Genomic DNA, 27993 nt, shown 5'->3' on the forward strand with positions numbered 1-27993 from the left:
GGACTTTAATATTGATCTTTGTTTTAACAACACCTTGCATATAATGATGACTTAGGAAGTATTTCTCAAACTTAATCGTCCTGTGAAGGTGGGACTTAAACTTTGGGAATCTCCTTATCTTCTATTGATGATAGACTAGTTATGTTAATGTCTTGCTCAGAAATAACCCTTCAGGCCACTGGTCCATTGCAAGTATAGAGTAAATTAAACATTGGATATAGCAGACATAGTATACCTTCCTCAGATCTGCTTAGCACCAGAAATTAGGACCTACATGTCATAGTCTTATCCAGGTCCTCTCATTCCTGCAAGATCATAAGGGGAACAATATTAAATACAGGACACTCCCAGCTCCATCACTGAATGAGGGAGAGAGAAAAGGGATAAAGTATTTATTAAGTATCTACTACATGCTAGTCACAGTGCTGAATGCTTTACAAACATTATCTCATACTCCCAGTAAAGCCCTTTGTATTTCACTCCCACCAACCTTTTTTATTCTCTGTTCTTGTACAGTCTAGTATTATACCTGTGAGTTTGTGTGTTTAACCCTTTAGAAGTTGCAATTCTGCCAGTGCTCAGTAACAGCTCTGCATTCACAGTGTGCAGGTAGAAACAAGGAAGCAACAGTACCTGAAGAGGCAGAGAGAAATCCTAAGCTCTATCAGATGTCCATAGGGTGGAAGAGTAGGAGAATATCATTTGGTGCTAAGGTATGGGATTAATCTTAGGGAGAAACTATATTCTCTAAGTATAAAACAGAACCTTGTCCTGTAACAAGGGAAGATTTGGATCAGTGAACAAAATGAGACCCTTGTGTATATGTGTCATTCCTGCCTCAGGTGTACCAATGTAGTTATTTGTCAGCTAGACATAGATCAGAGACCTCTGTTACTTTCCTAGTGCGTGTGCTTGGGATATGACAAAAAAAATAAAGCCTCCTGAGACTTATTAAACCTAATGCCACTATTCTTGGTGGTACTGCCAGAAGGAATCTAAAAGTCATTACTGAGACCTATGAAGGCCTGGGGAGGAAATTGATTTCAGGTGTACACATGGGGTTCTTTTTACTGCTAGCATTTAAATGTAAGGGCCTCAGAAAAGAGTTGGATTTAGGAAGTGAACACCTAGCTAAAAAGAAGGTATCTGTACTTCTGGACCATACCTTAATATAAAGTCATGCCAGTTCTTGATCAGTTATACAGTATACCTAAAAAGGGCCTAAAAAATATTTGCTGGCAGGCTTGCAAAGCTGAACAAGACTTCTTTAAACCAAAGAGGAAAGGACAAAGGTATCTGAATATAGTTAGACACCTTACAGTAGAGAGTACAGCATAGGAAGAAAAACAGCAGTGGAGAGGATTAATAATCCATAGGAGACAATATCTAAGAATAAATACAATAATTTTTAAAAATGGCTTCTGATCACCATCCACAAAATATATTCAATAGGGGAAGTAGTGACCCTAATGCAGGAAGACAAATTTAAGCCTCATGTGTGTGTGACTTTATAGATTAGGTCTTATGACTAGGATATGGCAGCTATATGACTCATTGGGCAGAGAACTGGAACTAGAGTCAGGAAGACCTGAGTTCAAGTCCATTCTCAGATACTTACTAACTGTGTGATCTAGGGCAACTTGCTCAACTGCTTTGAGCTTCAGTTTCCTTAACCTTAAAATGGGGATAATAATAGACCCTATCTACCAGGATTGTTGTGTGACATTTTAAAAGGTTTGAGAAACATTTTCTGGGTAATTTAATTATTTTGTTAATAAGGCCAGCATGTTATTAATAAAAGGATGTTCATTTGTCTGTCTCTCATAGACCAAAGACCCTTAATAGCAGTGGGATCACAGTTTATATGCCCTTCAAAGAGGAGGTCTTCCCAAGAGATGCCTTTCAACTCTTGATTTGTTAATCAAATGGGAGGTGGACTATGTTGGGGTATGTGACTTATGTCACTCCAATCTTGGTCAAAGAAACATCAATTTCTGTATTACCTGTCTTGATAATAAGGAGAATCAACATTTCCAGGACCTGTCTGAGCAAACACAATGAGCAGTTATTAAATATGGGAGAAATATTTATTTCTCACAGTTGCAAAATCAAATGAGATATTCCATATGAAGCACTTAGTACAGTGCCTAACTCAGAGTAGGCACCTAAATATTCATTGGCTAAATAACTGATTTGGCATCTCAAGAATTGAAATTTCCTCTTGGTTCTGTACTTGCCAAAAGTAGAGTTAATGCATTCTGATTAATTGTAGTGACAAATCTTGGTCCAGAAAACTTGATGAGGAAACACTCTTCCTTCCTAGTGGGAAAACAGATTGTGAAGAGTGGGCACTATAAATTCAGAATGTGACAGGTTGCTTTTTCTCAAATATTTCTCTTTGCTTTTTGGGGTTTGGGTTAGCTGGGTGCAAAGAGGATTAAAGAAAAATGATAGGTCAAAAAACAAAAATTTAAAAGTCACGCTACTGATACATTTTTGACTTGCCTTAATTCAATTCAACAAATATTAAGTGCATACTACATGCAGGGCATTATACATGTGCTGGGAATATAAAAATTAAAATAAGCCTTGCTCTCAAGAAGTTTATATCCCATTGGGAGAACACAGCATGGTTTAGATAAGTATAATATAGCATAAGAAATGAAAAGGGTAAAGGAAAGATCTAAAGATATTTTTACATATAAGCAAGTTGATACACTTGTCAGGAAGACCAGAGTTCAGGTTTAGCCTCAGACGCTAGCTGTGTGGCCGTGGACAAATCACTTAACCTCTCTCTGCCTCAGTTTCCTTATCTGTAAGATGAGGATAATAATAGCACCTAGTTCCCAAGGTCTGTTGTGAGGATAAAATGAGATAATGGTTACAAAGTGCTTTGCAAACCTTAAAGCCTTATATAATAATAGCTAATATGATTGCAGTAGCAGTTTGAGGAGGGAAAAAGCACTGATGATTATGGGAATTTAGAGAGCATCATGAAGGAGTTAGCACCTAAGATGAGCCTTCTGAAGGAAAATAAAGATTCTGAAAGGCCAAGATGAAAATGCTTCCCAGGAATGGGAGAAAGCTTCTATGAGTCACAGAAATATGAGATGGCCTGGCATCATTAGGGAATAATTAACAGTACAGTTTGGCTTTAACCTAGGGTGCTTGAAGGGGAGTAATGTAAAATAAGACTGGAGGATAAGGTCAGAGCTAGAGGGGAGGGTATTAAATGGCAAACTAAAGGATTTTAAGTCATGTTTTGCAAAAGTACAATGGGAGGGAATGGATTGTCCTATACTGGAAGAATTCAGACAGTTTGGTATGTTGCAGAAATCGTTCAGTTATGGTTTAGACTAGATAGTAGTCACTTAGTTTCAATTCTGAAATTCTGTTAAATATAAATATATATTAAATATAAAGTTTGGCTTGATGATAGTATTAATTCAGGATTGGTTGAATGACTAGAATAGTCCTGAGTTGATATCAGCTTTAAGGACCCCTACTGGAGTGCCTGTAGGATATGTGGCCCTGTGGTATTGAATATTTTTTTTAACAATGTCTTAGGATATAGATATCAAGCTTATCAGATTTGCTGGTAACATCAGTTTAGGAAGGATAACTAACATTTTGGATGGCAAAATCAGGAAGCCAAATCATCTCAAACCAAAATGGTAGGCCAAATCTAAGAGGATGTTTAATAATGCTTTTGACTTAACCTTACACTTGGGTTTAAAATAATCTCATAGGATTAGAGGGACATGGCTGGACACCAATCATGCTAAAAATATCGATTGGTTTTAATGGAATACAAATACAATATGACTCAACATGGCAGCTAAACACCAATATGATCTTAGATTACATTAAGAAAGGTGTAATATACAGATTAAGAGAGATGATAGACCTGGTATATTCTGCCATGGTCAGACACATTTGGAGTTTTTTATAAGTCATTGGAAGAATGACATTGACAAAAGTGGAAAGTAACCAGGGAGGTGTGGGGCGCTGAGATCATAATATAAGAGAATTGGTTAAGGAACTTTGGATATTTATCTTGGAGAAGAAATGACTTAATGGGCAATATGGGAGAGCTCTTCAAGTATCTGGAGAGGATCATGTGGAAGAGGGATTCAATTTCTTCACCTGGGTCCAGAAGGCAGAACTTGGAGCAGCAGGTTGAAGGATTCATGGAAGGAAAACTTCACAACAGTTTGAATTTTCTAAAAGTAGAATGGGCCACAAAGTCATGGGGATCTGAAAATGTTTAGAAATGATGAGTTTTTTTACCCACCTTTTCAACCACCTTATATAAAAATAGGTTGTACTAGGACCTGGTGGAAGACAGAATCTTATCAACAAGAATGTCACTTTCCAGGACAAGGAATTGTCAGTTTCATATTAGTCAAACTGGAATCCTGGGCTGACTTTTACTGCTTTAAAGTTGAAATATCCTGTAATAAATGTAGTTACAACTATAAAATATCTTTAAAGTATACCTTCTCTTTGGATTGTTTATTTTCAAAAACTCTGTCTATCTTGTGTTCTAGTTTTGCAAATCCAGACTTATAAAGTGATAAATTGTAGTGACTTGAACCTTTTAGTAACCTAGGTTGTGTTGCTCTGCTTGGTACAGGACCTGATGCACTGCACAGCCTTTGCAACAGCAGATGAATATCATCTTGGTAATCTGTCCCATGAACTGGGATCTCATGGATTCATGGAAATAACCAACTTGCCTAGAGGTATATTTTTAATATAAAAGCCAGATATGTTAAAAATGTATTAGAAGTAGAATTTGTTTCAAAAAAACAGTTGTCTATGTCTTATTTATTTGAAGAATTGTCATATCCACATTTGGTATCCACAGTCAATTAAAGTCACTTTACACAAGTGATATAAGTCAATTGTCATAGGCAGAAATAGTAAATTTTTTTTTTACATTATTAGGTACATTGAAGGCGGAATGTCCGTTTCCTCTTATATTTGTCAAATTTAAAAGTATATTGCTACAAAATTACTAGTCATAGGGATGCTGAATAATAAGAACTTTTGGAGTAAATTGTTCATAGTTTATACATTCAAATACTTAAAAACTAAAATTCATGCTGGAGTAACCAAACAGATTCTTTTAAAGTCTAAAAAAAGAGGAAAGATTCCTCCAAAAAGAGGTGGTGGTAGTCGCATTTTAGTCACAATTTTTAGGATGGTCCCAAGTAGGATCCTCTCAGGGAACGTTATTTGAATAAAAACATAGTCTAGAAGACTGTGATTAGAGGATACTTTACAAAGCAATTGTGTCTAGCTATCCCTTAACCCCAATGTAGAGAGCACCACACTAGAGCACACACACTCCACTGTATTTTGACAACCCTATGAATGAGAATACCTACTCTACTGCTTGGTTGCTAAGACAGACATAGCTCAGCTAGAGTGACAAAGCTGTGTCCAGAACCTCTTCACTTGAGAGCTACAATGGCAACCACTATACTGACATTGTGTTTCAGCTGCATCATTTTCTTCGTGTCCAAAGTTACAGGCAGTCTAGTACCTGGGCTCTAAACAAACCATCATCTCAACTCTCTGGGGAGCTTTATTGAAATCATCTTGCCCCTGATTGTCACCCTTGGCCATGCTAATTAAGTCGCCCACATCTACAGTCATTTAAGGCGACTGTAGTTCAAAAAGAATGAAAGTTTAGGATTTGGTTTCTCACAGGACAATTTGGTGGAAGGTTGGAGGGGAGAATTTTTAAAATTAGAAGGTCTTGTTCTGATTTATTTATTTTGATTGAATAGAGTAGTAGTTCTCATGGAGAACTTTTAAGGTTATATTCATTCCAAAATTCTCAATATCCTTGTTTCCTTATCTTTATGTATTTCCTCTGTAGACCTCATAGTCTTATTTTAAAATATCCAAGCTTGGTGGTACAGTAGATAGAGTGCTGGGTCTAGAGTCAGAGAAGACTCTGCTAGTTGTGTGAGTCTGGGCAAGTCACTTAACCTCTGTTTGCCTCTATTTCTTCACTTGTAATACGGGGATAATAATAGTACCTACCTTCCAGGATTGTTATGAGGATCAAATAATATAATCATTGTAAAGCATTTAGCACAGTAAGTGCTATATAAATGGTAGCTGTTATCATCATCATCATCATCATTATTATTGAAACTGTGTTGTTAGCAAAATATGTTAAGAAATAAGCATTCTTTTAAGATTTTTTTCTGTACTTATTTTGAGGTAGCTTAATGCATGGATCATAGGAACTAGTACAATTTCAATAGTTACTAAACGGAGCAAATTGTAGAATCAAAATTAGCTTTAACTGGACAATTTTAAACAGTGCCAAGTATTGCTGTTATATAGTAAATCTTTTCTTATCCTTTTCTCACTTCTGATGTTAATCTCTTTTTTGAGAAACCTTGGTAGACAGTTATGTCATATAATACTTATTTTGGAGCAGTGGCCTTAAGAATTTCAACACAGTTAGTTTTCAGAACAGCTGATTTGGGAGAGAAGAATATTATCTTTTTTACATAGATTTTCCATTTACTTTAATTTATAGATGCGGCAAATATTTTAGTGATTGGTGTAAAAAATTCTGAAAAAGAACATGATCCTGGAACAATCTTTTTCTTCAGGTAATGCAAAAACCAAAACCTATTCCAGATAATCTGTCAGATGTGCTAGGAACTTATTATTTAGAAGAATCCGGGATGGCATCCTTTTGTAAGATTCTTTTCAATAAGTAAATAATCATTACCCAATTTGCCTTTTTTAATCTAAATTTTTCCTGTATTGGATATATTTAATAGGATACATCTATAACAGCTTTATGTTCTAATGTTAGCGTATCACTGGCCAAGTTCTCCATAGTGGTTATTGTCGTTATTGACTAATTATCTTTTCCCCACTCTCACAATTTCTCTTGTAATTTCATGGCCCATTTCCTCAGGTCTCCTGAATTATTACTTTCCAGCTCTTTAGAGGCCTGATGAACTGGATTCCATCCAAGAGACTTCATTCAGCAACTTCCAGACTAATGTTGATCCTTTTCATAAGCATTAAATTAGGCAAATTCACTCATGGCTATATATAGGCTTTACATTTTGGCAAAGTCTTACACAACTTTGAACAGTTTAAGACGTCATCACAATTCTCTTTTGAGGATTTTCAGTGTGGCACAACTTCATCTATACACCACACCTCTCTGGACCTCTGCTTATTTCAGTCATTTTGCCTTCAGAACATTTTCTCCTGGAGTTCCTTTCTTGTTGCTTGGGAACTAGAGAGATTCTATGGTTAGTGCTGAAGAAGGAAACTAAAAAGTGTCTCTGGACTCTCTAGATTTTTATATATCCTGATTATACCAAGTCTCAGCTGATGTAAGTATTCAAAAGAGTAGTAGAGTAACAATTACTTGGGCCTTAAGAAAGTACTGTAAAATCAGTGATCTTAGAAAAAAATGACCTTTGTTTAAAAAACATCATAAAAAATAAATAATTTTGATTTGACCTTTTTAAAATTTTGTCCCTTTGATCTGTATTGGACAAAAACATCCATCACCTTCCCCTGACAAAGTAAAAAAACACTTAAATGAAAAATGGTTTTTATTTTAACTATTCCAGATAGAAAACAAAGTTTGACATGAGTTTTTTAAAAGTTTATTAATTTTAATAATACTTAAATCTGGAAATATTCCAGGATTTCTGTAAACATGTTTTTCTGTATTAAATAAAATAGTATGACTCATAAACTGAATGGATTCTTTCATTTGTTTTATACAGGGAAGGAGCTGTTGTATTTTGGAATGTGGAGAATAAAACTGTAAGTATGAAAATAAATTTGAAAACTTAGAAGCTTCTAGGAACACATTTTAAAAGTTTTTACATAGCTCTTAATTATTTGTTGTAATGGATGAGAGCAGTGGTGCAAATAATCTAAAAGCAGCAGATACATCTAAACAGTATTTCTATTTATTCTTTGTTACATTACTTTCCTGAGCAGATTTGTCTTCCTAATTATGTTTTCTTTTATGTGAAACCAGAGGCAACATGGTATGTTGGAGAGAGTATTAGACTTACGAAGACTTGAGTTCAAATTCCTTTTCAGATACTTAGTGTGTGTATGAACTGGGCAAGTCATTTAACCTCTGTGTGCCTAGGTTTCTTTAATTGTAAAATGAGAGAATTTGGCTTGATGGTCTCTTCTAGCTTTAAATGTTTGATTCTGTGTATTTTATGAAGCAGCTTAATATAGTAGAAAGACCTGGACTTGAAGTTAGGAGAGATCTAGGATTTTAATGTACCTCTGACACCTACTAATGATTTAATCAGCTAGTTAACTTATTTATGGTTTAAGTCACAAACTCTTAGAACCTCAATTTCCTGTGTAACATGAAGATTAAAATACCAGTGATTCCTACCACATATGGTTGTTTCAAGGTTCAAATAAGATAATTTATGTAGAGTTGTTATAGTAAATGATGGGAGAGTAAGTTGCAAGCAAAAGCCTGCTTGTGATTAAACATTTGCAATGAATAATCTGCAAAGCAGATAATTTATGCATTGTTCATTGAGAATAGGCCAAACTAAACATTACTTTACAAGAGATTTTTAAAAATTTAAACATTGTAAACTATACCTTGCCAACATCAAGATCAAAATTAATTATTACTATAATAATTGAACTATAACTTTAAAAACAAACTTAAGCAGCCAAAAAAAGTTAACAAGTATTATGAAAAAAATTCAGATATTAGCATCATAGAATACTCTTGTTTTAAATCATCTCTTTTTGGGATTGATTTTTATTTTCCTCTAGATGAACCATGTGATGCAAATTTTGGAAAAACATGAAGTTCAGCCTTATGAAATGGCACTGGTTCACTGGGAGAATGAAGAACTTAACTACATGAAAACAGAGTAAGCAACTTATTAACTGCACTAAAAGAATATCTCCAGTACTCCAGTAGATCTGTGATCTCATTAATGTGGGCGTTTCCTGTAGCAGTGCAGATTGCAGCCCACCCAACCTTGCCCATCCTATCTTGTCTGTGTCCTCCCATAAGTTCAACACAGAGAATCCACCCAACACAGGAGGTGCCTTCCTTGAATCCCCTTGATATTTCAAGGGTACAGTAGTGCAGATATGTGCTGTCCATTGGTTATTCCTTTTTCTTACCAAGTGACCAGTCCCTCTTCTTTTTTAATCATAGATTTCTTTGACATCCTTTTTACTACTTCCCCATATGATTTCCTATTTTTGATGTGTTGCAACCTGTTCATGCTTATCATGTACCCCTTCATTACACTTTGAATTATATTCACCTTGCCAGAGACTTCAGTAATTCATGATTCATGGCATTATTATGAGATCACCAGAGTAACATGGAATAACATTGGCATGAAAAATATGCGCCTTTGTTTTAGGGAAAAGCAGGGGCCATTAAAAGAACTTTGCTAATTCCCAAAAGCAATTCCAGTATTCCTTCTTCTGTTCAGTTCTGGGTTTTATTCATTATCAATTTGCAGAACATTGTCCTACATTGTTAGATATATTACACACACACACTCCTCACAGTTGAGCTGTAGGTTGTCCATCTTACAGTATAGCATACATTTACATGTACATGGGTGAGCTGTATAAGTTGTCCATTTTACAACATACTATAATTTTCTATATATTTTTATTTATTAATTTATTTATTTTTAGTTTTCAACATTCACTTCCACAAGATTTTGAGTTCCAGGTTTTCTCCTCATCTTGTCCTTCCCCCCCGCCCCAAGACAGTGTGCATTCTGAATACCCCTTTCCCTAATTTGCCCTCCCTTCTGTCCCCCCCGCCTTATCCTCATCCCCTTCTATTTTCCTGTAGGGCAGGATAGATTTCTATACCCCATTGCCTATATATCTTATTTCCCAGTTGCATGAAAAAACAATTTTTTAACATTTGTTTTTAAAACTTTGGGTTCTAAATTTTCTCCTTTCCTCCCTCCCTACCCACCCGCATTGAGAAGGTAAGCAACTCAATACAGGCTATACATATGTAGTCATGCAAAACACTTCCATAATAGCTAACTATTTCTCTTCATCCTATCTCACCCTTCATTTATTCTACTCTCTCCTTTGACTCTGTCCCTCCTCAAAAGGGTTTGCTTTTGATTACCCCCTCCCCCAGTCTGTCCTCCCTTCTATCCTCTTCCTCTCTCTTATGCCCTTCCCCTCTATTTTCCTGTAGGGTAAGATAGATTTCCATACCCAATTGAGTGTGTATGGTACTCCCTCCTTAAGCCAAATCCAATGAGAATAAGATTCACTCATTCCCTCTCACCTTCCCCCACTTCCCCTCCACTGTTAAAGCCTTTTCTTATCTGTTTTATGTGAAATAATTTACCCCATTCTACCTCTCCCTTTGTCCTTCTCCCAGTATCGTCCTCTCTCACACCTGAATTTTATTCTCCAGATATTACCTCTTCAACTCACCCTGTGTCCTCTATCTCTCTGTACATACACTTTTTTTTCCCTCCATCTACCCTAATACTGACAAAGGTCTCATGAGTTATAAATGTCATCTTTCCATGTAGGAATGTAAACAGTTCAACCTTAATAAGTCCCTTATGATTTCTCTTTCCTGTTTACCTCTTCATGTTTCTCTTGAGTTTTGTATTTGAAAGTCAGATTTTCTATTCTGCTCTGGTCTTTTCATCAAGAATGCTTTAAAGTCCTCTATTTCACTGAATGTTAATTTTTTTCCCCTGAAGGTTTATACTCAGGTTTGCTGGGTAGGTGATTCTTGACTGTAATTATATCTCCTTTGCCCTCCAGAATATTATATTCCAAGCCCTCTGATCCTTTAATGTAGAAGCTGCTAAATCTTGTGTTAGCCTGATTGTGTTTCCACAATACTTGAATTGTTTCTTTCTGGCTGCTTGTAATATTTTCTCCTTGACCTGGGAACTCTGGAATTTGGCTACAATATTCCTAGGAGTTTTCCTTTGGGGAGCTCTTTTAGCAATCGATGGAGTCTTTCCATTTCTATTTTACTCTCTGGTTCTACAATATCAGGACAGTTTTCCTGATAATTTCTTGAAAGATGATGTCTAGGCTCTTTTTTTGATCATGGCTTTCAGATAGTCCAATAATTTTTTAATTATCTCTCCTGAATCTATTTTCCACATCAGTTGTTTTTCCAATGAGATGTTTCACATTGTTTTCTCATTTTTCATTCTTTTGGATTTGTTTTACAGTGTCTTGATTTCTCATAAAGTCACTAGCTTCTAATTGCTCTATTCTAATTTTTAAGGAAGTATTTTCTTCAGTAAACTTTTGGACTTCCTTTTCCATTGGCCAATTTTGCTTTTTAGAGCATTCTTCTCATTGGCCTTTGGACCTCTTTTGCCCTTTGGGTTAGGCTATTTTTTAAGGTGTTATTTTCTTCAGTATTTTTTAGGATCTCCTTTAGCAAGCTGTTGACTTGTTTTTCATGGTTTTCTTGCATCGCTCTCATTTCTCTTCCCAGTTTTTGCTCTACTTCGCTTACTTGCTTCTCAAAATTCTTTTTGAGCTCTTCCATGGCCTGGGACCAATTCATATTTTTTTTGGAGGTTTTGGATGTAGGAGCTTTGGCTTCAATGTCTTCTTCTGGTTGTGTGTTTTGATCTTTGTCACCAAAGTAAGATAATATAGTCTGACTCTTTTTGCGCTGCTTGCTCGTGATCCCAGCCAATTACTTGAGTTATAAACTCTTTGTTAAGGTAGGGGTCTGTTTCCAGTGTGGAGAATGTACTGTCCCAAGCTTTAGGGGTTTTGTGCAGCTGTTTTCAGAGATACTTCTAGGGATCTGTAAATTTTCAGTTCTCTGAAGGTGGTGCAATCAAGGGCGAGGTGTTTACTCCTTTCCTGGCCTGTACTGTGGTCTGTGAGTGACCACAAGCACTCTTTTCTGCCTTGGAACTGTGAGGAGGATTCCTTCTCCACCAAGCTCCACCATGCCAGTGCTCCTCCTCGCCTCAGGACCACCAGCCAGAACTGTGACCCGGATCTAGGCATGGGCAAAACAAGAGACTCCTGCCTCAGCACCAGCAGAGATATCCCTGCAATCCCCCTCTGATCAGTCACTCGATTCCCCCTTAGTCTGTGGGCTGAGAGCTCCAGAAGCAGCCACCACCCTTGCACTGCACTGGGACCAGGCTTCTCTCTCACCACAGTCACAGACCTTTCCTACTGACCTTCTAAGTTGTCTTTGGCATTTATGTGTTGAGAAGTCTGAAATCCACCACAGCTGCCTGTGATTCAGTCTTCAGGCCTGCTTCAGGTTTGCTGAGGTCTGGTCTTTGCGTGCGTGCCCATGTTGAACTGCGTTCCTTTCCTAGCCTGGTGCAATAGACCTTTCCAATCAACCATCCAGGTTGCCTTGGGCTGGAAATTTCTTTCATTCTGTCTTTTTGTGGGTTCTGCTGTTCCAGAATTTGTTTAGAGCCATTTTACAGCTATTTGGAGGGCTTTGGGGGAGAATTCAAGCAAGTCACTGCTTTTATGCCACTATCATGGCTCTGCTGGAGCTATAATTCTAGACAATAGGTATTCTTTATCCACTTAGCTTTTCCTTTGTGAATAGTTAGGCCAAACTCTTGAAGATCTCATTTGGTAGCTTTACAGTGTTTCAAGGCTTGGTAGTATCTGCACAATGTCATCTACAAAGAACATCTAAACAACCTCATCATTTGTAAGGAATCATTCTTTAGCTTGTACTCTACCTTGAATTCCCTCCATGGTAATGGAGAACACCTTTTGTGAATCTACATTTACTCTCTTTTGTGGGTTACCTGATAGTAATGATCAAAGAATCATTGAACAAGATTCTCTCTCTGATAAAATGTTGGCATATGTAAGGGAAACACCTTGATGGAGGAATCTAGAAGGTAGTGTTTTTGCTGAACTGCTGCTACTTTTTTCTTTTTTTGTTTCTGTTACAAAGTATTGTTCTCTGGGTAGGTTAGAGGAATGATATATTTGGAAATCAATGTGACGTAAAAACAAAAGATAGCTGTGAAAATTTTTCTTTATCAGACCTATGATTTCATCAGGACTTCCTAGTGAGGAACTTCTTTCACTTATGCAGGCTACTACAATTATATAATACAAATATGTAATACAATAATTTACAGTTATAGAGGGTTGCCTAGGCCACAAAAAGGTTAAGTGTCTTGCCCAGGGTACGAACTTTAAAAATATATGTATTGATTTAATTTAAAGGATCTTATCAAATTCTTCATGGAATTTCCCTAACATCCTCTACAACAAACGTTGGCACAAAAACTGCTTTTATTTTCTTGGTGGTCTTTTTGCAAATATTTACCATGAGCACTGCAATAGGAGATGCCCACATGCCTCATTTTGCTATAGCTTTCTAAGCACCTGTTTTGCAATAAACTAACATTGATAGCAAAGCAAAAATTATACTTCATTATATATTTTCCAGGACTATTATTAGTTTTTAAGTTACTCAGTATTTGCCTGTTTGCCTTTGTTTAGTGATTTTTGCATTTGTAGTCATTGTGTATATTGTCCTTTTGTATTCTGTATTCTCTGCATGAATTCATACAAGCTTTCAATGTTTCCCTCAATTCTTCATAAGTCATTTCTTATACCTAATTAATCTTCCATTACATGTATATATCATACTTGGTTAAGCCATTCCTGCAGTTGATGGGGAAAAGGACCACTGTGAATATTCTGTTTTATATTGAACCTTGGTTTCTGTGTGACCTCCTTGGGATATATTATAAATATAATAATAAATATATAATAAATATACATATATAAATATAAATTTGTATTGCAGATGTGTTGAAATCTCTATTGAAATTGCTGAGTTAAAGGACTGGACATTTTATCTCATTTTTTAACGCTTTTTCCAATTACATGTAAAAAAAATTTTAACATAGGTTTTTTTTAAATTTTGAGTTCTAAATTCTTTCCCACTCTTCTTCTTTCCCTCCTCGCTAAGATAGCAAACAGTTTGATATAGGTTTTACATGTTCCATCATGCAAAACGTACTTCCATATTAGTTATGTTGTGAAAGAAAACACAGACCAAAAAAACCTACAAAAAAAGGTAGAAAATAAAAAATGGTATGCTCTCATCTGCATTCAGTCTCCCATCAGTTCTTTCTCTGGATGTGGATAGCATTTTTCATTATAAGTCTTTTGGAATTCTCTTGGATCATTGTATTGCTGAGAAAAGCCAAGTCATTCACAGTTAATCATTGTACAGTATTGCTCATACTGTGTACAATGCTCTCCTGATTCTGCTCATTTCACTTTGCTTCAGTTCACGTAAGTCTTTCCAGGTTTTTCTGAAAGCATCCTGTTTATCATTTCATATAGCACAATATTCTATCACAGTCATAAAACACAACTTATTCAACTATTCCCCAGTTGATAGGCATCCCCTCAATTTCCAATTCTTTGCCACCACAAGTAGAGCTACTATAAATATTTGTGTGTGTGTATATGTACATACGTATATACATGTACATACACATACACACATATATTCTTTTCCTTTTCCTTTTTTGGCGGAGTGGGAGGGTCTCTTTGGGATATAGACCTAATATTACTGGGTCAGAGGGTTTGCACAGTTAACCATTTGGGTATGGTTCCAAATTGCTCTCTAGAATGGTTAGATCAGTTCACAACTGCACCAACAGTGCATTAGTGTCCCAATTTTCCCCTTCAACATTTATCATTTTCCTTTTCTGTCATATTGGCCAATCTGATAGGTGTAAGGTGGTACTTCAGAGTTGTTTTAATTTCTGTTTGTATCTTCAGTAGTGATTTAGCACAGGCTTTGATTTGTCTGAAAATTGCCTGTTCATAACCTTTGACTGTTTATCAATTGGGGAATGACTTGTATTCTTTTAAATTTGAATCAGTTCTCTATATATTTGAGAAATGAGGCCTTTATCAGAGAAACTTGCTGTAAAATTTTTTCTGCAGTTTTCTGCTTTCCTTCTAATCTTGGCTGCATTGGTTTTGTTTGTGCAAAAAAAATGAATGTAATCAAAATTATCCCTCTTACATCCTGCAATATTCTCTATCTCTTGTTTAGTCATGAATTCTTCACTTACCCATAGATCTGACAGGTAAACTATTACATACTCCCTTAATTTGCTTATGGTATCATTCTTTATATCTAAACCCCTTTTGACCTTATGTTGGTGTACATTGTGACATTTTGATCTATACCTAGTTTCTGCCAAACCGCTTTCTAGTTTTCCTAGCAGTTTTTGTCCCCAAAATTGGGATTTTTGTGTTTATCAAACACTAAATTACTGCGGTCATTTACCTACTGTGTATTGTGTACCTAATCTACTCCACAGGTCCACCACTCAATTTCTTAGCCAGTATCAGATTGCTTTGAAGATTACTGCTTTATAATACAGTTTGATATCTAGTATGGCTAGGCCACCTTCCTTCACATTTTTTTTCCAATTAATTTCCTTGGTACTCTTGAGCTTTTATTCTTCCAGATGAATTTTGTTACCATTGTTTTCTAAAATTTTTTGGTAGTTTGGTGTGGCACTAAATAAGTAAATTAATTTAGGTAGAATTATTGCTTTTATTATATTGGCATAACCTACCCATGAACAATTAATATTTTTCCAGTTGATCAGATCTGACCTTATTAATGTGAAAAGTATTTTGTAATTATATTCATATAATTCTTGGATTTGTCTTGGCAGGTAGACTCCCAAGTATTTTATATTGTCTAGAGTTATTTTAAATGGAATTTCTCTTCCTATCGCTTTCTGCTGAAATTTGTTGGTAATATATACAAATGCTGATAATTTATGTGGGCTTATTTATATTCTGCAACTTTGCTAAACGTTGTTTATTATTTCAGCAAGTTTTTTAGTTGGTTCTCTTATATCATCTGTAAAGAGTGATAGTTTTATTTCCTCATTGCCTGTTCTAATTCCTTCAATTTCTTTTTCTTATCTTATTCTTTTATCTAGCATTTTTAGTACAGTATTGAGTAATAATGATGATAATGGGCATCCATGTTTCAGCCCTGATCTTACTGGGATGACTTCTAGCTTATCCCCATTACAGATAATGCTTGCTGATGCTTTTAGATAAATACTACTTATCATTTTAAGGAAAGCTTCATTTATTCCTATATTGTCTAGTGTTTTTAATAGGAATGAATGTTTTATTCTGTTAAAAGCTTTTTCTCCATTTATTGAGATAATCATGATTTTTGTTGCTTTTGTTATTATGCTGATAGTTTTCCTAATATTGAGCCAGCTCTGCATTCCTGGTATAAATCCCACCTAATCATACTGTATGATCTTTGTGATATATTGCTGTAATCTTGTTGGTATTTTATTTAAATTTTTGCATCAATATTCATTAGGGAAATTTATCTATAGTTTTCTTTCTCTGTTTTTGCTCTTCTTGGTTTAGGTATTATCACTCTATTTGTGCCATAAAAGGAATTTTGTAGGACTCCATCTTTGTCTGTTTTTCCAAATAGTTTATATAGTGTTGGAATTAATTATTCTTTAAATGTTTGGGAGAATTCACTTGTGAATCCATTTGGTCCTAGGGATTTTTTCTCGGGGAGTTCAGTGATGGCTTGTTCAATTTCTTTTTCTAAAATAGGATTATATAAGTATTCTATTTCTTCTTCTGTTAATCTGGGCAATGAATGTTTTTTTAAATATTCATCCATTTCACTTAGATTTTCAGATTTAATGGCATATAATTGGGCAAAATAACTCCTAATAATTGCTTTAATTTTCTCTTCATTGGTAGTGAATTTACCCTTTTCATTTTTGATACTGGTAACTTGGCTTCCTTTTTTTTTTTAATCAAATTAACCAATGGTTTATCTATTTTATTGTTGGTTTTTTTTATAGAAAGCCAGCTTCTAATTTTATTTATTAAATGGTTTTCTTACTTTCACTTTTAGTAATCTCTGCTTTGCTTTTCAGAATTTCCAATTTGATGTTTAATTGGGGATTTTAAATCTTTTTTTTCCCTACTTTTTTTAGTTGCATGCACAATTGATTGATCTCTCCTTTCCCTATTTTATTGATGTAAGCATTTAGAGATATAAATTTTCCTCTTTGCATCCCATAAATTTTTATATGTTGTCTCATTGTTGTCATTCTCTTTAATGAAGTTATTGTTTCTGTGATTTGTTCTTTGACTCACTCTTTCTTTAGAATTATATTATTTAGTTTCCAATTAATTTGAATCTATATATCTTTTTCTAATCTATCTTTTAATCTTATTATTGAAAAAAATTATTGAATATCTGAAAAGAATGCATTGAATATTTCTGCTTTTCTGCATTTGATTGTGAGGTTTTCATGCCCTACTTAATATATGATCAATTTTTGTGTAGGTGCCACGTACTGCTGAGAAAAAGGGATATTCCTTTTTATTCCTATTCACTTTTCTCCAGAGGCCAGTGATATCTAACTTTTCTAAAATTCTGTTCATCTCTTTAACTTCTTTCTTGTTTATTTTTTGGTTAGATTTATCTAGTTCTGGAAGGGGAAAGTTGAGGTCCCGCACTAGTATAGTTGAACTGTTGATTTCCTCTTGTACCTCATATAACTTTTCCTTTAAGAATTTGGATACTATACCATTTGATACATACGTGTTTGGTATTGATCTTATTTCATTCTCTGTGGTACCTTTTAGCAAGATGTAGTTTCCTTGCTTGTCTCTTTTAATTAGATCTATTTTTGCTTTTGCATTGTCTGAGATCATGATTGCTACCCCTGCGTTTTTGTTTTTTTTTTACTTCAATTAAAGCATAACAGATTCGACTCCATCCCCTCTTATCTTTGCTGTGTATGTGTCTCTCTGCTTCAAGTATGTTTCTTGTAAATAATATATTGTAGGATTCGGGTTCTTAATCCACTGTGCTATTCACTTCCATTTTGTGGGTAAGTTCAAGGGATGGACATTTTAGTCACCTTTTTACAAATAATTCCAAATTGATATCCAGAAACCATTGTTGTTGTTTTTTTTTTACCAAAAGTGTATTACTGTGCCCATCTTCCCATATTCCTTCCATCCTTGACTAATGGCCTTTTTATCTTTGCCAGTTTGTAGATGTGAAGTGAAACCTTAGAGTTATTTTTATGGTGCTTTTGTTTTTTAAAAAGTGTGTTGATTCCTTCTGTTTTTGTATCATCTTGGTTTTCATGTATATCCTTCCACCTTCTCTTTCTCAAAGAGCTAGCCTTTATTACTGGGGGGGGGGGGGGGCAATTCAGCAAAATTAACCAAGACATCAACCAAGCCTAACAGTATGTTTATTGCTCCATACCTTTAATCCCCCATCTCTGCAAAAAAGAAAGGGTTTTCTCATTTTTTTCAGGGAGAAATTTCATCATTATAATTTCATAGCAAATCAGTTGCTTTTTTCTGCTCTTTCTGTTTATATTGTTGTAATCATCGTGTATGTGTGTAGTTTTTCTGGTTCTACTTTTTGTGTCAGTTCATATATCTTCCCACACTTCTCTGTAGTCTTCATTTTCTTCATTTTTCATGGCACAATACCCTGTCATTACATTCACATACACAGTTGTTTTTTTTTAGCTATTCTGTAGTCATTTGGCATCTACTTTATTTCTAGTATATGCAGCCATTCTATCATTGACCGCCCTAAGGTATATGCCTAGTATTGGGATCCTCAGGTTAAAGAGTATGAACATTTTAGCCACTTTATTAGCTAAATGCCAAATTGCATTCCAGAATGGTTAAGCTAAGCTACATTTCCACCAATAGCTATTTAGCTTGCCTATGGTTCCTTAACTCCTTCAACACTGACTATTCCTGTCTTTTGTAATTTTTGCCAATTTGCTGGATAGCAGATAAAACCTCAAAGCTATTTTCATTTCTGTGTCTTTTCTTATTAGTGATTTGGAGCAGTCTTTCATATGATCATTAACAGTTTACGATTCTTTTGAGAACTGTTATATCCTTTAAATATATCTGTAACAGAACTTTTAAAAATGATTTTAATAGGTGAAGTGTTCTTAAGTATTAATAAAGTCCATTTAACTAAAAAATGTCATCTAAATAATATGAATCAGGAGAATATTGGATATTTAATAAGCATCTCTATTTTATAGAGATTTTTGAAAGTTAATGTTATGATTCAGATTTCTACTTGATTTCAGAAACTATAGACATATGTTAAATCTATCTTAATTCACAGTTATACACTTTAGTACTTGGACAAGTAGACAATTCTTTATTCAGATAATAATCGTAAGTAGCATTTATTATAAGGACAGCTAGGTGGTTTAGTGGATAAAAGAACATTGGCCTTGGAGTCAGGACGACCTGAGCTCAAGTCCTATTTTATACACTAGCTGTATGACCCTGGGTAAGTCACTTAACCTTGTTTGTCTCAGTTTCCTCCTCCGTAAAATGAGCTGGAGAAGGAGATGGCAAACCACTTCAGTATCTCTGCCAAGAAAATCCCATATGGGGTCACGAAGAGTCAGACACGAGTAAAGGACAAAAAAAGCATTTATATAGTGCTTTAAGGTTTGCTAATTATATTACAAGTAGATATTGTCTTGTTTTATCCTACCGACAGTCCTGGGGGTGCTGCTTATTATGGTGTCTGTTGTACAGATGAAGAAACTTGAGGCTGACATAGATTAAGTGATTTACCCACAGTCACACAGGTTGAAAATGTCAGCAACCAGATTTTCATGGGTTTTCCCCATGCCAGGGCTATTTCTACTGTGCCACTAGCTGCCTCCTTAAAGATAGTTGTAGCCTACTGATTCATGTACCTACATCCCTATATAATGTAAATAGTTTTTAATAAGAAAGATTTGTAAAGTGATCTCTAATATAGGATTTGTTTATTTTTCTATTTTCCTTTTCATAGGGGTCAGTCAAAGCTTCATAGGGGGGAAATCAGGTTAAATTCAGAATTGGATCTAGATGAAATCATATTGGAGAAATTTGCCTTTTCAAATGCCCTTTGCCTTTCAGGTAAGCTGTTATTTCACAGGTTAGTGTGTTTCACAGCTTGTTAGTGGTCATTAAAAGTTTATAAATTAATAGAAAAGTTTGACATATTTTCACAGATTAATTTAACCCAGGGCTTCCTGTTTTAGCAGTGTTCTTTGGCATTGCATGGCCTGAGGGCATGCTTTGTGTTCCAAACCAAGGCTGCAGTAAAGTTGCACAGTGCATCACGGGAAAGCACTGCCAGAAGTACCTTGGATTCATTATGCATTTGATTTTTAATTAATTTTTGGTCGCTCTGTGTTAGAAACCTTTTACTGTTGCCATATGGGGTCACGACCCACAGTTTCAGAAGTGCTGAACTACCGAAACAAATAATACATTAAATTTCCAGACTAAGGAGCAAAAATCTAACATAATACCTTTAGCATTTTATAATTTAGAACCAAATGAATTTTAATAAGCAACAAAAGTTTTTGTTCTGTGCCCTCTCTAGGTCTATTGTGCTACCCATTTTGTTACTTAGAAAATATTTTAAAATTTAATCGTTGTCACTGTGTATGTTTTGAACCCTGATGATCTAGATTTCCATCACTTCCTATAGGTCTTGCAATATTTCCCCTTTTATTTCATATTTATTGCTTTTTACAATGCCATCATATTTCATTACATTAATATACCATTTATCAGATTTTCTGTGATTATTAGACATAGAGAGATGTTATAATTTTTTGCTGTTATTACAAAGGCAATACTGTTAATCTTTTTTGTACAACTTGGTAATCTTTTCCTTTTATTTCTTTTTGGGAGGAAGGGGAAATCTGGACTTGAAGCATTGTTTGGAGAGATGTGATCAGTTTTATGACTAGTATTGCCCTATTGCTTTCTAAAATGCCTATACCATACTATTGTCTTACTAACAATGTGACAGTATTCCTATTGTAATATTTTTTTCCTAATCACATGTAAAGATAATTTTTAACATTCAGTTTTTAAAATTTTGAGTTCCATATTCTCTTTCTCTTCCACCCCTCCTTGAGACAGGAAACAGTTTGATATACATGTGCAATCATACAATACTTATTTCCATATCAGTTATGTTGTGAAAGAAGACACAGATTAAACCCCTCCCTCCCCCAAAAAAAGGTGAAAAATACCATGCTTCAAACTGCATTCAGACTCCATCAGTTCTTTCTCTGGAGGTGGATAGCATTTTTCATCATGAGCCCTTTGGAATTGTCTTGGATCACTGCATTGCTGAGAATAGCTAAATCATTCACAGTTGATCGTCATACAGGATTGTTGTTACCGTGTACAATGTTCTGCTGGTTCTGCTCACTTCAGTTTGCATCAGTTCATTCATGTAAGTCTTTCCAGATTATTTTGAAATCTGCCTGCTCATGATTTCTTATGGCACAATAGTGTTCCATTACATTCATATACCGTAACTTGTTCAGCCACTCCCCAGTTGATGGGGGATCCCCTCAATTTCTAATTCTTTGCCACCACTGAAAGAGCTGCTGTATTTTTGTACAAATAGGTCCTTTTCCTTATTTTTTTTTTATCTCTTTGGGATACAGACCTAGTTAGTAGTATTGCTAAATCAAAGGATATGCAGTTTTATAGCCCTTTGGGCATAGTTCCAAATTGTTCTCTGGAATGGTTGGATTACTTAACAATTTGACCAACAGTGCATTACTGTCTCAATTTTTCCACATTCCCTCCAACATTCATCATTTCCTTTTCTGTCATATTAGCCACTCTAATAGGTGTGAGGTAGTACTTCAATGTTGTTTTAGTTTGCCTTTCTCTAATCAATAATACTTTATAGGTTTTTTATAGTTTTATTTGTTTGTTTTTAGTCTTCAACATTCACGTCTATAAGACTTGAGTTCTAAATTTTCTCCCCTCCCTTCACTCCCCCCTCCAAGATGACATGCAGTCTGATACAGGCTATGCATGTATAATCATATTAAACATATTCCCACATTTGTCATGTTGTAAAGAAGAATTAGAACCAAAGGGAAAAGGAAGAAACAAAAAAAAAAGATAAAATAGTATGCTTCAATCTAAATTTAAATTCCATAGTTCTTTCTCTAGATGTGGATAGCATTTTCCATCATGAGTCTTGGGGAATTGTCTTAGATCCTTGTATTGCTGAGAAGAGTTAAGTCTATCAAAGTTGGTCTTCGCACAATGTTGCTGTTAGTGTGCACAATGTTTTCCTGGTTCCATTCACTCAGCATCAGTTCATGTGAGTCTTTCCAGGTTTTTCTGAAGATCACCTGCTCATCATTTCTTATGGAACAATAGTATTCCATTACATTCATATACCACAACTTGTTCAGCAATTCCACAATTCATTGGCATCCCCTCAATTTCTAGTTCTTGGCCCCACAAAAAGAGCTGCTGTAAATATTTTTGTTATAGCATTTTTTCATGTGACTATAGACACTTTGATTTAGTATTCCTATTTCCCTTAAACTCTTCCAGCATCTAATTCCAAGTTAATTCCTGTTAGTCTTGATTTGCATTCATTATATTATGAGGGAATTTAAGCATATTTTCATATGATTTTTAAAAATTTATTATTTCCTCCAAAAAACTGTGTTCCTGAAGGCCAGAAGAAATCACAAATAAGCAGGATACCTCTGAAAGTAATATGTTGAATTTATGATATATATTTGAAAAGAAAAGCAAGCTAGACATAATAGTTTTGCAGTTTCACGTACACTCATCCCTTCTTGTTCTGTTGTTTATATGGAAGTAGTCATTTTTGTTGATGTTTGTTAAGGTCAGAGTTCTTAAAAATGAAAAACTGAAAAAAACCTCACTCCAAATTATCAGCTCCTTTAACTGTTGTTCTATTAGAGATTGTATGTTATTTGTCTTATTAGATCTATGTGTTACAGATTCTGGATATCAGACCTTTGACTGATATGTTTATTACAAATACTTTTTCCCAGTTTATTTCTTTTCTTCTAATTTTGGTGATACTATTTTTTGTTTTGAAAAATCTTTCATTCTGCTTAGGTTTTTGGTCTTCAGGAAATTCTAAAGTTCATTTAATGTATACATCATAATCATAGCTAATGTATTTGTATATAGTGCTCTAAGGTTTGCAAAGCACTTCACATGTTATCTCTTCTGATCCTAATAACAACGTTATAAGTTAGGTGCTGTCATTATCCCCATCTTAAGATTAGGAAACCAATTTATAAGAATACAAGTCATTCCCCAATTGATAAATGGTCAAAAGATATGAATAGGCTAGATGAAGAAATTAAAGCTATTTATAATCATATGGAAAAATGCTCTTAATCACTGTTGATTAGAGAAATGCAAATCAAAACAGCTCTTAGGTATCACATCATACCTATCAGATTGGCCAATGTGACAAAACAGGAAAATTATAAATGCTGCAGAAGATGTGGGAAAATTGGAACACTAATGCATTATTGGTGGAGTTGTGAACTGATCCAACTATTCTGGAGAGCAATTTGGAACTATGCCCAAAATAAATAAAAATGTGCATACGCTTTGACCCAGCAATACCACTTCTAGGGCTATATCTCAAAGAGATCATAAAAATGGGGAAAAGACCCACATGTAAAAAAATATTTATAGCACTTTTTTCTGTGGTGGCAAAGAATTGGAAATTGAGGGGATGTCCATCAATTGAGGAATGGCTGAACAAGTTGTGGTATGTCAATGTAGTGGAATACTGTTGTGCTATAAGAAGTGATGAACAGGCAGACTTCAGAAAAACCTGGAAGGACTTATATGAACTGATGCTGAGTGAAGTAAGCAGAACCAGGAGAACATTGGACACACTAACAGCAACATTGTGTGATGACCAGCTTTGATAGACTTAACTCTTCTCAACAATACAAGGATCTAACACAACTCCAAAAGACTCATAATGGAAAATGCTATCCACATCCAAGAAAAAACTATGGAGTCTGAATGCAGATCGAAGCATACTATTTGCTCTCTTTTTTTGTTTTGTTTTGTTTCTTCTTTCTCATGGTTCTTCCCATGAGTTCTGATTCTTCTTTACAACACGACTATTGTGAAAATGTATTTAATAAGAATGTATATGTAGAGCCTGTATCAGATTGCATGCCATCTTGGGGAGAGGGGATGAGGAGGTGGAGAAAATTTAAAACTTAAAAGTTTATGGAAGTGAATGTTGAAAACTAAAAATAAATTGATTTTAATTTAAAAAATCACCCAAAAAAAAAGTAGAAAATCGACTGAAAGAGAGTTAAAGTCACTTGCTCGGTACAGTAAAGCCAGTAAGTGTCTGAGGTGGAATTTGAACCCAACTCTCCCTAGCACTCTAGTCACTATTTCTTCTAGGACTTTTGGTGAGGGTTTTTGTTGTTGTTGTTTTTAATTTAGATAGCATTTATTGTAACATATGAACTGAAATATCGATACAAACCTTTTTTTATCATACTACATGAGAGAGCTTATTTATTGAATTCAGTTCTCCAGTTTTATTTAGGTGAGGTTTATTATTGATGACTTTGGACAAATCAGTTTCATTTGAATGATCAAGTCAGAAGCCAGATTAAGAAGTGAGTGAAAGGAGAGAAACACGGAGTATAGACAGCTTTTTCCTTAGAGTTTGGCTGTAAAAGGGAAGGTAGGTAGAGGGCCAGAGTTTGAGGGAATACTGAGGTCAAGTCAGGGTTTTTTAAGGCTGGTGGAAATCTGAGCATGTTTATAGGCAGTGAGGAATTGAGCTAGATAGGGAGAGATTAAAGATTAGTGAGAGGGAAGGGATAACTGTGGAAGCAATCTACTAGAAGAGACAGAGGATGAAATCTCACTGTTCTTCATTTTCTAAGAGGACCAGTGACATCACCAGGGTGATGTCTTGACTTGCATATGAGTCTTCAGCCTCACTTTCTTCTCCAGAGACCTTGGAAGTCCAATGGCAAGACAAAAGCCAAGACTACTAGAAATTGCATGGAATGCAGTGGGTGACCTTGGCCTTTCTGAATTAAGGTCTTTCCTAGATCTCAGTTTCTCTGGGGCAATGCCTATTCAAAAATAATGACTAGTTAAGAATTAAGACAAAAGATGGCCTAATTTACCATCACAAAAATATCATTCTTGGGGGGGAGACCCTCAAAGTTTATGGCCTGAACAGAAAACAAATGCTATTTAGACTCACCTTGGCTATCAAAACCTAAACAGTGAGGTTTGGACTAGGGGCTATTGTTGGCCATTCAATGAAAGCCAGAGTGATTTGGGTTTAAAGACAGAGTCAAGTAAATCTGTTTGAAATACAATGGGCTTTTTTAAAGCCTGTTTTTTCAGAGCTATATATTTCAAGAAATCATAAATGAAAACTGCACAGGACAAAAAAGTAAATTGTTCCAGCTTTTTTTAAAAAAAAAAGGGAGAGGTTTTACAAAAAAAGTTGGCTTTGATAAGGAGAGGGCCATCGCTTCATTAGAAATTGGAGTAAAGGATGGAAAAGAGGTGTCAAGAAGTTTTGAGCCACAGAGAAGGGAAAAGAGGGAGCTCAGGATGAATAGTCTGTATTTTGTCCATATTGCATGAGGTTGGTCTAGTAGTAATGGAAAGGGGAAGTGTAGGAAGCTTGGGAAGAAAAGAGAAGGTTTGTAACAACTGCAGTGGGGAATGTGATAATGAGAGAGGAGTAAAAGAATTGCCCTATTTAGTGAGGACCCTTTTGAGATTAGATAATATAAATTTGTAGTGGAACCAATCAGTATAATTTCCTGACTTTCTCCAGTTTCTCTTCAGCAGCAAGTAAATAGGAAAAGAGGTAAATAGTAAGAGTAATCTAGGGTTAGTGTTTGGCAAGATATGGGAAAAAAAATAGTAGGACAGAGGGTCAAGAGATTTGAAAATTTAAGAGACTATAAAATTGAGCTAGTTAACAATAGAATCAGGAATGGGAAAGGAAAAGTAAGCCACAGTAGAAGATTGATATGATGGAGTCATGAGACCTGGACCCCTAAAGGGAAAAGACCATGTCTTTGCCCTGAACTTTCCCACGCTGGTATTTCACCTGAGTGTATGATTAAGGAAGAAAAATGTGGTTCGGATTCACTCCTATAATAAGACACTCCTAGAGAGAGAAAAATGAAGGTAGCTTTAATTAAGATTATAATATAGGTATAGAAAAGCTAGATTTACAGCAACATACAATTAGCAATATGACTATAGTCAGGCTAAGAGTTCAAAGGATAGCAATAATATAAGAAAACATCACCAATTCAGGGAAGCACCAAAACCTAAAGTCCAAGCTGGGGATTCCGGGGTACAGCTTTCAGGGTCCTGACTGGGCCCTGGCAGAACATCCTCTCCATGGGTGAGAATCCAAAGATGGCTTTCCCAATTAGGATTTAAATAGGGCCTCTAACAAAGAAGGCCCCGTGCCAGACGTGTCCATGATTCTTTTGATGTTTTCACTTGGTCCAGGAACTGGCCAAGTTCCTGGAGCAAGCACAACATATTAGAATATTAATTAACTTGATATGTTCTGATGAACTGGCCAGGTTCCCAGAGCACATCTTTTCCTGAGAACTAAATTCTCAGGTTAACATAGATAACCACACTCTGGCTTATAGCTCAGTGTTTACAGTAATACAGGGGACATGGAAAATCTTTCCTTATAAGATTTATCAATCATTGAGGCATCTGGCCCATCCCAACCTACCTAGATACTCAGTAATCCTTCTGTCTTTTCACTGTGGATCTCTGACCACTTAACTCCAGTCATTGTCTGCCCCTGGCCTGTGCTCTCTCCCCCCACCTTTTACCACTCCTTAATCCCATCCAGATCTTCTCACTGTCTTTTCTTGCATATAAGTACCAATTGTACCCCTGTTAAATTGCTTAGATTCCCTTAGAATCTGTCCTTCTTCTATTGGTGTCGCAAATAAACCTCACTATTTTTACTGAAAGACGGCTTGAGTGGTTGAATTCTTTTGAGGCAGACCCCCTATATCCTTGCATTTTGGGGCTCCCAGCATCCCAAATCATAACAGAGATGCTGGAAGAATTTGGAGGGACTGCAGGTCAAGTTGATAGATTTAGAAGGAATGAGGCATAGGGAGAGATGGAATAATAGACGATTGTGATCATATCAAGGTATTTCAGAATTCATAGTCAGCTAGAACTGAGTGGTGGAAAGATCAAGGATGTGACCATCTTGCATGTGGCTGAGATGAAGTGCAGGAGTAAGTCTTGGTAGTTAGGGAGAAAGAAAGTGGAAGGCTAGGGTATTTTAGAGAACATCGACATATAAACTGAAGTTCCCAAGTAGAAGGGCATGATTTTGGGAAGTAGAGGAAGACTGTAAGGCAAGTACTTAAGTTCTAGAAAAAGGAGAATGATGCAATAGATAAATGGCACCAGGTCTCAATTAAGGTGATATATCAGAATAGAATGAACCTTATGAGAGAAGCGATTACCAAGTGATGGTAGCACAAGGAGCATCTGACAAATGACAGTAGAAAGAAAAGCACGTGCAGACTCCTTCTCCAAGACTAGCAAGTTGGAGGACACAACAGAAGTGGCAACTAGTATGGGAATGGATGGCTAGGGGTAAGAGTGCCTTTCTGGAAGGAACCAGGTGTCTGGGTGTTAGAAAACTGAAGGAGTAGGAGAAGGAAAGTTCCAAAATGAAAGGAAATTTTAATGATAGAAGATTCCAGGGAACATGCTGGGCAGGGCAAATAAAACTCAATTGGGAGTGGGGGTAAGATTGAAGTGTTCAGGGTAAAGGAGAATGAAAAGTAGTGGCAAGGAAAAGTATGCTTCAGGCTCCTATATTGCTGGAATCAGAAGAGGGAATGATGTTTCCCTCGATTGGCACCTCAAGAGTCCAATAAATTACAGGATGAATTGATTCACTTTCATTTGTGAGAGCACAGTTTCTGGGCTGGGTTGAAGAAATAAGGAAGGGCTAGATGTCTGATGTTCAGG

The 27993-nt window shown here is 35.6% G+C and overlaps 1 protein-coding gene across 3 annotated transcripts in view; it reads left to right on the forward strand.

Annotated features, from left to right (window-relative positions):
* RMND1 (required for meiotic nuclear division 1 homolog) overlaps positions 1 to 27993 on the forward strand; it is a 53588-nt gene that overhangs the window by 15155 nt on the left and 10440 nt on the right. For 2 of the 3 annotated variants that reach the window (XM_027858003.1, XM_027858004.1), the window contains exons 4-9: positions 4637 to 4745; positions 6566 to 6641; positions 7788 to 7827; positions 8824 to 8924; positions 19937 to 20043; positions 21317 to 21382. In XM_027858003.1, the coding sequence (XP_027713804.1) occupies positions 4637 to 4745; positions 6566 to 6641; positions 7788 to 7827; positions 8824 to 8924; positions 19937 to 20043; positions 21317 to 21382 (499 nt within the window). The remainder of the gene's footprint in view (positions 1 to 4636; positions 4746 to 6565; positions 6642 to 7787; positions 7828 to 8823; positions 8925 to 19936; positions 20044 to 21316; positions 21383 to 27993) is intronic. The other variant, XM_027858005.1, reaches the window with a different exon arrangement.

The sequence above is a fragment of the Vombatus ursinus genome, unplaced genomic scaffold, assembly GCF_900497805.2.
Source record: "Vombatus ursinus unplaced genomic scaffold, bare-nosed wombat genome assembly UNPS02012602.1, whole genome shotgun sequence".
In the NCBI taxonomy this organism is placed as follows: Eukaryota; Metazoa; Chordata; class Mammalia; order Diprotodontia; family Vombatidae; genus Vombatus; species Vombatus ursinus.